General features: G+C 47.9%; 1 protein-coding gene across 1 annotated transcript in view; it reads right to left on the bottom strand.

Annotated features, from left to right (window-relative positions):
* Positions 1–12,320, bottom strand: part of PDE6A (phosphodiesterase 6A) — a 57,207-nt gene that overhangs the window by 3,425 nt on the left and 41,462 nt on the right. The window contains exons 18-20 of the mRNA XM_045887797.2: positions 2,780–2,843; positions 2,422–2,496; positions 819–902 (exon numbers count right to left, since the gene is read on the bottom strand). Coding sequence (XP_045743753.1) covers positions 819–902; positions 2,422–2,496; positions 2,780–2,843 — 223 coding nt within the window. The remainder of the gene's footprint in view (positions 1–818; positions 903–2,421; positions 2,497–2,779; positions 2,844–12,320) is intronic.

Here is a 12,320-nt window from a genome sequence, read left to right as displayed (position 1 = left end):
ATGCCACAAGCTGTGTAACCGTGGGGCGGTGACCTACAGAGCTCAGCGTCAGCCATAAAGTCAGGACACTACTGTACCTACCTCACAGGGCTGTGATAGCGCATGCAGGGCGTTCAGCCTCGCCTACCTGGTTTCATAATCTTGCTGATGATAGTGGGGAGCACGGTTACACTGCCCTGTTGCTCTGAGGACCCCAGTTAGCCAAGGTATAACAGAGAAGCACTTGTCCTCCCCAGCACAGCAGAGCCTGGGACTAGGGATCAGGTGCCCTGGCTCTAGTCCTGGCTCAGGGCTGACTCCGGCGATGCTGGCCCTGTCATTTCTTATGTCTGGCCTCTGCCTCCTCAGGTTACACATGACCAAAATAAAAATAACAAACGGGAGGTAGATGGTGGCACAAATCACACGGAGTTGGGAGTAGTGAGTTTTCAGTGGGTTTTCTCCAAGCAAGAGCTCAAAGAAATTCCAGACGATCTTTTGACAACTGGTTTACCTTGACCTATCACATTTCCACCAGCAAGGGAAGTTAGGAGGGTGTGTGTCTGATACGCCTCCCCCTTTCCTGTCTGAAACCACATGTAGTCATCTGTCCCTATGGCGTTGAGCAAGTAGAGTGGGTGAAGCTCCAGGCTCTGGCCTGGGTAGATAATCACTCAGGACCCCATCGGGCTGGACTGAGGACCAAATGCCAATGCAGATGAGAAGCTCTTTGTAAACACCCACCGGTCACTTGCCAGGGTTTATGATTCCTGATGGTGTTTGGGAATTCCTGGGTTTAACAAAGACACCTCGTTGGCCTGAGAAAGCCAAGGACCTACCTTGTAGACAAAGGTGCAAACAAAGTCAATGAAGCCGACCTGAAGCTTGGGGAGTTCATCCGCCTTGTTTCTGTCCATCATGGGCTGTCATGGAGGAGAAAAGGTTAACTGTACTGGGCTCCTCCTGGCATGATGCATTAAAAGGGACCCACCCTACCTAGGAAGCTTTCTTGTTCAAAACAAAACAAAACAAAAAACCCAACTAAACCTGAACTCATCAAGTTTCCAGATCTGACTAGCGGTTTGCAGGAAATAGGGGGATAAAGGAACATATTAAATAACACCATGAGAGTGCAATCAACCCAGTCCAGACTGTGGGAAACTACACAACAGAAGACCCACGGTCTTCAACAAGCAAACACATGGCAAATAAAAAGAAAAAAACAAAAACAAGGAGAAAATCTGCTCTGTCTTGAAAGAGACTCAAGAGACAGGACAACCAGAGGGAGTGTGGTCTGTGACTGGATCCTGATTCGAAAAAATCAAACCTAACTATTTTTCTCACTCAATCAGGGAAAATGAACAGAGATTAGATGATAATACAGCATTATTTCTAATTTTGTGAGCGTCACAATGGTATTGGGGTGTGTGCGTGCCTGCGCGCCCCACGTGTTTTTCTTATCTCTTAGAGACCCGCACTAAAGTCTTTATGGAAAAAATGATAACATCTGGAATTTACTTTAAAATACTTCAACCAAAAGATAAGAAAATGCCTGAGGGTGGAGGGATAGATAAAACAAGAATGGCTGTCTCTAGTGGTGGTGGTTGAACCTGGCTGATGGGTCTCTGGAGTTCATTCACTAGACCCTCTACGTGTTAAAATGCAGAGAAGAAAGAAGAGAGATCCAAATCCATGGCCCAATGCTACTCAGGTCGGGACGCTCCCTGCTCAGTTGCACTTGGCTCACACCCCCCCCCACTGCCTGTGCTCTCCCTTCGGCCCTGCCCAAGCCTCACGTGGGTGCCCCCGCATCCTCAGCACTGCCCCAGGCTTCACCCATCCCCATCTCCATCAGTGGCTCTGTCCTCACAATGTCGCTCCCTCCTACCCTGCCTCTGCTTCCCAGCCCTGCCCTTGCTCAAGGCCTTAGTGAACCTCTCACTGGGCTCTTCGTCGCAGTGACTGTCCTAGCCAAGCCTACTTTCAGTGTTGATGGGTGCTCAGCTTGCCAAGGTCTTCCCCTTGTACGCTCTGTACTGTTAACACAGGGCCTGGGGAGGTGGCCTCCTAGACTGTTGGAACCGGGAGGAAATCTGTTTTGGGGTCCCCTTGTCCATCTCTACTTAGCTGAGGGAGTCAAGGATACGTACCCAAACTTGAGGAGGGCTTATGATTTAGGACGGCACACATTTGCCGAGCCCACTTCCAGAGTTGCTGCTTAGGTGGGTCTAGGATGGGGCCTGTGAATTCTCATCTCTAATGTGTTCCCAAGTAATGAGGTTGATGGTGGTCTGGGGACCATACTTTGAGAACCAGTGCATTAGGAAAAGGTCATCTCTACGGTAAGATCACACATGCCTATGTCAGGGGGAACATCTGTCTATCAGGATAAGAGCATACACACTCAACATCGGGCTGACGTCCCCCCCAACCCCTACTCACGATGGGGTTCTGTTGCAGTACACTGCGCTCAAGGTCACCTTGTTCCCAGAATTCGGCGGCAACCAGCAGAGCTACCTGCAGTAGGCAGATCCCGCCCCCCGCCGACAAAGTCAAGCCCCAGCCCAGATCCTCCTACCCCTGCTCCCACCCTTCCTAGGTTTCCAGCTCAGCGAAACTTAACCCCCACCCCTGCCTCGCCGCCCCCTTTGTCGTCATCACTGGAGAGGCACTAAAGTGGCTTCCGTGTCTTGGCGGATGAGGCGAAGGTGGGCTGCTTCTGGAACTGGGAGTCCAAGCCACATCGGCTGCTGTCATGATGCCGGGACTCCCCTCCTCTCAGGTCAGGAGGGCTCCATACCTTACTCTGCACCTCCCAGGGCTTGGTGATGGCCGAGAGATCACAGGCGGTCATCATCATGGCCCTGCACACAAGGACACCATCCATCAGCCCAGAGCTAATTAAGGCTGCAGGTGCTGGTTAATTCCAACTTTCTGTCCTTTCTCTGCACCACATTGCAAGGACGGGGTCACTGCTGCATTGCATCTGGAGGTCGGGCTTTGAAGCCAGACAGAGGTTAAAATCCTGCCTCTGTCAATTACCAGCGGATTGGCATGGGGCAATTAAACCAACCTCTGTAAGCCTCAGTTTCCTTATTTGTAATAATAACGGTACTTTCCTCATAAAATGGGTGCAAGATTAGATGAGATAAGGTGTATAAAAAATCTTAGCAGAGGGCCCGGACATAGTATGTGCACAATAAATACTGGCGAGAATCGTGAACATTTATTGGGTTTTTCTTACGTGACACGCACTGTTCTAGGTACTTTGAAACATCGATTTCATTTCAATCTCAGCACCTCTTCAGAGTTCTTTGTCTCCTGTCTAGTGGAGACCAGTGTTTCTCAAGCTTTATCTCATCATCCTCCACCTTCCACATCAAACAGCCTCTATACACATTTTTTCTGTAATCACTCCACCATGAAATCTTAATACCATAGACACACTGTGCATCTGTTTGGAGGGCCACAGGTCACCTTAACACCGAAGGCTTTTTTTTATTTTTTAAAGATTTTATTTATTTATTTGACAGAGAGAGACACAGTGAGAGAGGGAACACAGCAGGGGGAGTGGGAGAGGGAGAAGCAGGCTTCCCGCTGAGCAGGCAGCCCGATGCGGGGCTCGTCCCAGGACCCTGGGACCATGACCTGAGCTGAAGGCAGATGCTTAACGACTGAGCCACCGAGGCGCCCCTACCTAAGGCTTTTTGCTTCACCTCCAGGAACTGCTTTTTGCCCGGGGTGGGCAGTGATAGCACCCCCATTAAAAATGCATGGTATAAGAAGTACCACGTCAGTCATTTCAGGAAGCCTTGCATGAAGAAGTAGAGGGAGGGATTGGGGAGAGAAAGAATGGAAAGATAAACTCTTAAAGCAGTTTCACAATAATAGGAAGAAGGTAAGACAGGTATTATTACCTAGGTAGGTAGAGTAGAAGACAGAGAAGGAGGGGACAGAGACAAAGAACTGGAGGAAGGGGGGATTTGGAGAGGGTGTTTCAGAGCTGGGGGCACAGCAGCATGCACATACGGGGTGGGGATCCAGGCTCGTGTGGTGTGGACATTGCTGGGAAATGGAAACTGTATCCGAGAAGCAGTGGAGAGCTATTGAAGGTCAAGGACGTGGTCATGACCTATTTCAAGCTGTGCTGCAGGAAAGCAGGCTGGCAGCACCTGGAGGATGGTGCAGAATGGAGGGCGTGGGGAGGAAGGAGAGGATTTGCTGCGGTGATTCCGGGGAGGGCAGCAGGGCCTGACCTGCCGCTGTGTCTGCTTGTCAAGCCGCCTTGGTGGGCTCCACCTGATTTGGTGAGACTTGGTGAGGCAAGTGGGCAGGGGCTGGGGAGAGGGGCTAGTTGGAGAAGGCTGGGGGTCTTGCTATTTGGATGATTTTACAGTTAACCAGCTGTATCTGGCATAATTTATATAAGCTGGTCTGGGAAGCCTTCAGAATTACTCATGGAACAAACTGGTGGTCGCCAGAGGAGAGGGGGCTGAGGGAATGTGCAAAAGGGGGGAAGGCGAATGGGGAGCCAGGCTTCTAGTGAGGGATGAATACGTCAGGAGGACGAAAGGCACAGCATAGGGAAGTATTGTCACAGTGTCGGATGGTGACAGACGGGAGCTACGCTTGTGGGGAGCACAGCATGACCTACAGAATGGTCCAATCACTATGGTGGACACCTGAAACCAATGTAACATTGTGTGTCGACTGCACTTCAGTAAAGAGTTATTCAGGAAACACTAACAGGTTTAGTTATCTCTTATCAAGTTAGCCCTCGAAAATTCGTAGGATTAAGTAAATAAGCTTTCAGAACTGCATACATTTCTTTTGAAACACCTTCATGCTTTGTAATAGCTTCAAAATATGTGCCTCTGCTTCCTCTCAAGTGTCGCAGACCTGCTACCCTCAAATAAACTAAGCAAATGAATGTCTGGCCGTGCACACCGGAGTCCCCGGCTTCCTGTCACCCGGCAGTGTCCACACTTTCAGTCCACGGATAGGTGTGGCTTCAGGAGAACACTGGATGTTTACTTTCCTTGGCGGGAGAGTTGGTGTGAAAATGACTCCCACAGCTGGGGAAACACACCCGGTGTTTTACAGACAGAGTCTGTGGGCCTGGGAATGGGGGAGCAGGAGAGTGAGGACTTCTGCGCCCCAGAAAAGCAAATCCAAAGCCTCGTGCCCTAAAGACAAGGCACTGCATTCACTTCAGCACCATCTCCTTAGGTGCCGTGGGGCCAAGGTGCTACGCTAGGTCTTGGGCATCCAGAGAGTCTGGCAGAGAGCTCACAGGCACTCAGAGAATAGACAGCAAAAGGTTGTCATCACAATATGCTAAGGGAGATGGCAGAAAGAAGTACAAGTTTTAAGAGGGAAAAAAAAAAATCCGAAGGTGAGAGCAACTAGCTCAGGTCAGGGGGCATGCAAGAGATGACAGTGGAGCGGGGTCCTGAGGGGTGCATAGGAGTTCTCCAAGAAAGGGTACAGTAAGCAGAGATGCAGTGGAGAGTACGCAGGATGGCCCAGGGCAGAGGGTTGTCCAGGAAGGGACTGTAGGGAGCCTCCATCTATCCACCCTGTACCCATATGCAGACGACAGGCAAGAGCTGGTTCACAGGCTCCCTGCTGTCAGAGAGCTTACCCACGCACTGGGGAGTCACGCATTTACCACACTAATGGATGTGAATGTGTAAACATTCTCTGGGGGAAAGGAATTCGATTCTTGGAAAACAGGTCTGAACTCGGAGAACAGGTCTGAACCGTCAGGGAGGACTCCCTCACCGAAGTGACCGGGACCTGAGGTCTGGAGACAGTGTAGCTGTCCATTTGGTAAAGGAGTGGGTGGGCAAACACATTCCCAGCAGAGAGAACATCCAGTGCAAAGGCCCTGGTGGAAGGAAGCCTGGCACATTCAAAGAGCTAGAAGGTTGGAGGAGCTCAGGAAGCAGCAGGAAATGGGGGGAAGACGAGGCCCAGGGGACAGCCAGGGCAGGCCCGCAGAGCCGGGGCGGTGCCGGGGGACCATCTTCATGCCAAGAACAACAGGAAAAGCCTCCAAAGGAGAGTTTGAACAGAAGCCTGAAGCAATCAGATTTGCATTTTACGGGGTCACCGTGGCTTTAGTGTGGAGGGAACAGGAACACCAGCAGTGAGCCCAGCCAGGAAGCCATTGCAGGACCGGGATAAGTGTCCGGATAAGCAAGGCGTTTAAGAAGTAAACTCAACAGGGCGTGGGGATAGATGAGACGTGCATAGTCAGGAAGAGGGAGGTGGTGGCATGGGGGAGGGCAAAAGACAACGGGCTTACCAGGCAGAAGAGAGCAAAAGTCACAAAGACTTTGTATGTGGAGACATGTGAACCTTAGCCTCTGGGTAAGCAAGAGACATCAAGAGGAGGAGGGCATGGAATGAATGGAGAACAGTCTATAAAATGCCATGCAGGGGGGCACCTGGGTGGCTCAATTGGTTAAGCATCTGCCTTCGGCTCAGGTCATGATCCCAAGGCTCTGCACTCAGCTTCTCCCTCTGCCTGCTTCTCCCTCTCCTTCCTGCTTCTGCTCTCCCTCGCTATCTCTGTCTCTCTCTCTCTCCAATACATACATAAAATCTTAAAAAAAAAAGTTCCAGGCAGGGCTTTGGAATCAGAGCAACTAGATCTCTGCTCTTCTCCTTACTTGCTGTGTCAGGGCAAGTGACTTCATGTCTTTGAGCCTCTGTCTGTTGCTTTGTAAAAGGAGATAATCATATTAGATTGCATCATGAAATTCTGACTTTGTGGGTCAAAAACAATCAAAAGTCAACAATTTCATATGGTTCGATGTAATACATGTGTCCTACGGGCTACTGTGACCATCTCATAAGATGATCCTGTGAGTGCGCACATTGTCTTCATTTTCTTTATCATCACCTTCATCACGTTAACCACGGTCGCCCAGGTGCGCAGGGCTTGCTGATGGAAGCAAGCTGAGCTCCTGCTCACCTGGCCAATCGTCAAGGCAGATCTCTCTTCTGCAAGGCTGTTCGGCTCAGTGGCGCTTCTCCCCGACCCCTGGCTGGCCTCTGAAAGCATCCCAGCCCACCCAGCAGGGCATTTAGACACTCCTGGAATTGCACCGGGCCTGGAGGGTGTGGCCTGCCAGGGAGGGCCTAGGGAAGCCTGAGAAAGCTGTGGGTGTGCAGGAGAGGGAGAGGGTGAAGGTTTCCGGTTCCTGATGCTCCAGTTATGCGCATGTGACACTAGGTAAGTCCTCACTCTCTCATTTGCAAAACACTAGGCCAGGGCTGGCAAACTTAATCTATAAAGGCACAGACTGTAAATAATTTCAGTTTTGCGGACCATGTGGGTTCTGTTTCAACTACTCGACTCTGGCATCGTGACGTGAAAGCAGCCGGAGGTAAGTAAAGGCAGAGGGCCCAGGGCACAGGATACTTTTAGGGGCCTGTGACAATATTTGAATTTTAATTTATTTTCAAGTCAGAAGAAAAAAATAATATAATAATGATGGAGATGTAAGAGTGAATTCAGCCCACATTATATTTGTCTTTATACCAGCACAATCATAAAATACCATTTTATTTATTTATTTATTTTAATGGAGGAAGAAGCCACAGACGCAAAAGTGTCTAGGACCCACCAAAATCATAATGTGACCATCTGTAGAAAAGTAAAATGTTACTTATGGGTATTGAAATGTGAACTTCTTATACTTTTTGTCAGGAAATCTTTTTTTTTTTTTAAGAGCTTATTTATTTATTTGACAGAGAGAGACACAGCGAGAGAGGGAACACAAGCAGGGGGAGTGGGAGAGGGAGAAGCAGGCTGCCCACCAAGCAGGGAGCCCGATGCGGGGGCTCGATCCCAGGACCCTGGGATCATGACCTGAGCCGAAGGCAGATGCCTAACGACTGAGCCACCCAGGCGCCCCAGGAAATCTTTTTTTGATTATTTCCCACCCAATCATTTAAAAATGGAACAGGCATTTTCACTCATGGGTGGTAAAACGCAGGTGGCAGGCCTCACACCCCAGCGCTGGAGGATCCCGAAGCCCCTCCAACTCATGGTCTGGTCAGACTGTGAGGAGCGAAACTGGAAATTAAGTGGAGACGTGAGGGCTTTCGTGAAGAAGGGGCAGTCACACCCTCCTTCGAGAGTTACTTTCACACCTCAGCCTGAAGTCACCATCCTGAAGTAGGGTCACCTAAGAACTAGCTATGCAGCTAGAAAAGGCCGGTTGGTTTAGGTTGTGTCAAGGGGTTAGGTGTGGACCTCAGACTGGATGAGGCTCACTGACAGGAGCCCTCCAAGGTCATCGAAGCACGGGGCGGGGGAGGGGAGTGTTGCGTGTTTTCCTAACAGCAACCAATTCTGACACCAACTTCGTGTCCTACGATTCAATTCTGACACCAACTGTCAGACTCCACAGGCTTAAGGGCTCAGTCCCCACAAGACTGCCCTCACTTCAGACATTAGTCACAAATACCAGGTCCTCCGGTTACCCACACTCTTGTCCAACTTGGCTACAAAATCGGGGGTTCCCACAAACATTGCCTTCGGATTCAAAAATTTGCTAGGACAGCTCACAACACTCAGGGAAACGCTTTACTTACAGGATACACTTCAGGAATAGCTAATGGACAAGAGGCACAGGAGAAGGGATGGGGTGGGAGTGGGGCATATGCAGAGTTTCCACGCCCTCTTCAGACGTGTCACATTCCCAGCACCTCGATGTGTTCACGAGCCCAGTAGCTCTTCGCACTCTGTTGTTTAGAGATTTCGATTATGTAAGCATGACTGATTAAATCACTGGCCATTGGTGACTAACTCAGTTTCCAGCCCCTCTGTTCTGCACAGAGATTGAGGGTGGGGCTGAAAGTTCCAAGCTTCCAATCATGGCTTGGTCTTCCTGGTGATCAGCCCCCATCCTGAAGCCTTCCAGGAACCCACCCAGAGTCACCTCATTAGAACAAAAGACACTCCTATCACTCCTACCGCTCAGAACATTCCAAGGGTTTTGGAGCTCTGTGTCTGGGAACTGGGCACAAAACCAAACACATCTTATTAAAGCCCAGTAAGCTCCCAACACCACTATGTGCTGTGAGCAATACTACACAGCACTCCATGCCCCAGCTCAAATCCCATGATAATCCATCAGGTAGAATTAGGAGGTAGGATCTTTCATGCTCTTTGAGCAGATGAGGAAACTGAGGCACGGAGAGGTGAATTAACCTGCTCAAGGTCACACGAAGCAGTAAGTGAGAGAGCAGGGACTTGAACCCAGGCTGTGGGTGCCAAAGCCCTTCACTGTGTAATAGCCACACTCTACCCACGTGGGAAGGTCTAATTATATGTCATTGATGGACCCCAAGACTGCTTTACAGCAGTGGTTTTCAGTCAGGGACTATATTTTGCCCCTAGGGGATATTTGGCAATGTCTGGAGATATTTTTGATTGTCACAACTAAAGAGGAGGCTGCTATTGGCGTCTTTTGGGAGAGACCAGGGATGCTATTAAACATCCTACAATGCACAGGACAGCTCTCCACAGCAGAGCTGTCCCCAGGTTTCAGCAGTATGAACACTAACCTTAAGGTTGAGAAACCTGATTTACAGGTTTAGCATGTGTTTTATGCCAGTTTTTTCTTTTTATAGATGCAAGTAATTAGAAGCCTTGGGAATGGAAGTTTTGTTACAGCAATGTCACTCAATTCTTCCAAATTAACTGTTAAAAAGTATACTGCGATCATTCTTCTGAATGATTTATCAGCTGACAATTCCATTAGGTTCTCCTTCAATTTTGTTTAAGCAAACCTTTGAATCACTCACTTCCTCAATTTTCTGGAAGCATACCATAAAGATTTCACCAAGGCTTCTAATATGACTATTAATTACACCCTGGACACTTTCTCTGTGGCATTCTGGTTTAAGCCAAGATCCTCAGAATGGGTGAGGTCAGTTAAGACATTACTAATTTAAACATATCTTCCAGTGTTATATTTTTTATAAAGTGCTTTCATCCTCTAACAAGTTTTAACTTTTCATCAAAACTCTGCAGCTGCAGATTTGACTTGTTTAATTTATGGAAATGTTTGCCATGTAACATAATTGGAAATGCCTGTCTGTTACTGTCCAGTAAAGCAAGCAGATCAGACATGTTTTTGTCAGAAAGAATCCAATTTTATTTTCCAATTCAAATAAGCATGTTAGAATATATTCCAGTGTCATCCATCTTATTTTTTTATTCTCAGTTCTAAGAAAGGTAGACGCGGGTAGATAGATTGGTATGTAGGTAGAACAGATACATGGTAGCCAGATAGATAGATAGATAGATAGATAGATAGATAGATAGATAGATAGATAGATGATAGAAAATGGCACAGATTAAATGTGTGTTGCTACTCTCAGTACTTACTTTGATGCCCCTTTGCCCTGATATCAGGTGGGCATCCCTGGACAATGGTACATTCTCTGAAGGAAATAAGATTGTTAAATAAAAAATGCCTTAGCTCCTGTTGCCCCACTGTACAATCCAGGACAGAATTCTCTTTCTCTAATGCTTTGTTATGCCTTTTATATATATATATATATATAGAGAGAGAGAGAGAGAGAGAGGGAGAGAAAGAGAGACAGAGGGAAGGCCTGAGTAAGACTTTATTTTGTAAGGAGGGAGAAGAGTAAGGAGACTGACGATGCTTCACCTCCTGGGCTGGGAGTGGGGGTGCGAGGGGTATGTGTACCTCAGTTTGAAGACTTCCAGTTAAAACTCCCTTGGCTTTTGCAGGGATTGAAGTCCTGCCTCTGCCCTTTTTTCTTTCTTTCTTTCTTTTTTTTTAAATTATACATCGTATCTGGGAAATCCTCCCTATCATTCTCTGGAAAGCCTGCCTCACATCCTGCTGTATGAACGTCCTGTGACGTAGCTGACCCGTTCCCCAATCAGTGGATACTGGTTTTCAGTCTGTTTGGCGATTACAAATAAGGCTGCGTCAACTAGTGGTGGATACAGTTGTACCTGGTTGGCACACGTTGGGGACAGTAGCTGGAGGGCGAATCCTGCCCGTGGGATTGCTGGGTCAGAGGATGGGCATTTACAGTTGGACCCGAACCACTGCCCACAGAGGCTGTGTCTATTGACCCTCCTGCTGCAGTGGACGCGATTAGATTACCGCTGCCCCTCACTCTGCCCAGCACCGTGTGCTTGCAAACGTTTTCATCTTGGCTGATTGGAGGGGTGAAAAAATTCTATCTCGCTGTGGTTTTATTTTGCATTTCTCTGATTGTGAGTCAGGTCATCGTCTTTTCATATGTTTGCTTCCCTCTGTAATTCCTCTTCTGGGAAATGTCTGGGAAATGAGCCTTTTGCCCATTTTTCTATTGGATTAGTCTTTTTCTTGAATTGTATTAACACTTTATTTACTAAAGAAATGGGCTCTTTTTCTGTCAAAAGTTCTGTTGGATACATTTCCCAGCTTATCACCTGCTTTCTGACTTTAGCTATGCATTCTTACATGTGTTGTGCAGAAATCCCTAATTTTTATGCAGTTAAATTTATCAATCTATTTATGACTTTTGAATTTTATGTCACACTTAGAAAAGCTCCCTCTGAATTTATTCTTTTTAATTCTACTATGCCTTTTTCCCTCTCTTCCTTTTTTTTGGTTTGTTTTCTCATTATTTTAAGATCCTTGATTCATCTGGAACTTATTTTGCTATAGGAGTAAGATAGCGACCTGGCTTTGTGATCACCTATGGTATCATACAAAATATCATTGGTCTTTGTTTCTGGTTCCTGGAACAAAGCTTCTCAAACCCTTGGAATTTCCTGAGTGACAGCAGTATCCTTCCTAGAAAGCCCACTATGGGTTTAGGCTAATGACCATGATTTAGTGTGGGGTCCCTAGAAAGGCTCAGGGTGGGACTGGACACCAGAAAATCCAAGGAAATTGAGGGCTGGAACTTTCAGCCCCACCCATCAACCTCTGTGAAAGGGTGTGGGTGGGGGAAACTGTAGATTAAGCTCTGTAATGCTCAAACAATGGCGATTTGATGAGCTTCCAGGTTAGTGGAGCACCCACTTGCAGGGAAGGTGGAGCACCCCAGTTCCACAGGGACAGATGCTCCCATGCTAGTGACCCTTCTGAACCTCGCTCTACGTATCTCTTTATTGGGCTGTTCTTCTGCATCCTTTATAATAAACTGGTAGATACTAGGGACTGTTTCTCTGAGTTCTGTGAGCCGCTCTAGCAAATTAATAGAACCCAAGGATGGGGTTGTGGAAACCTCCAATTTATAGCCAGGTGGTCAGAAGCAGAAGTAGCAACCTTGACTTGCATTTGGTGTCT

Source organism: Mirounga angustirostris, unplaced genomic scaffold, assembly GCF_029215605.1.
Source record: "Mirounga angustirostris isolate CCGP_5_RB_7025 unplaced genomic scaffold, mMirAng1.0.hap1 SCAF_7, whole genome shotgun sequence".
In the NCBI taxonomy this organism is placed as follows: domain Eukaryota; kingdom Metazoa; phylum Chordata; class Mammalia; order Carnivora; family Phocidae; genus Mirounga; species Mirounga angustirostris.
The sequence above is the reverse complement of the archived record's forward strand: the minus strand, read 5'-3'. Positions and strand labels throughout refer to the sequence as shown.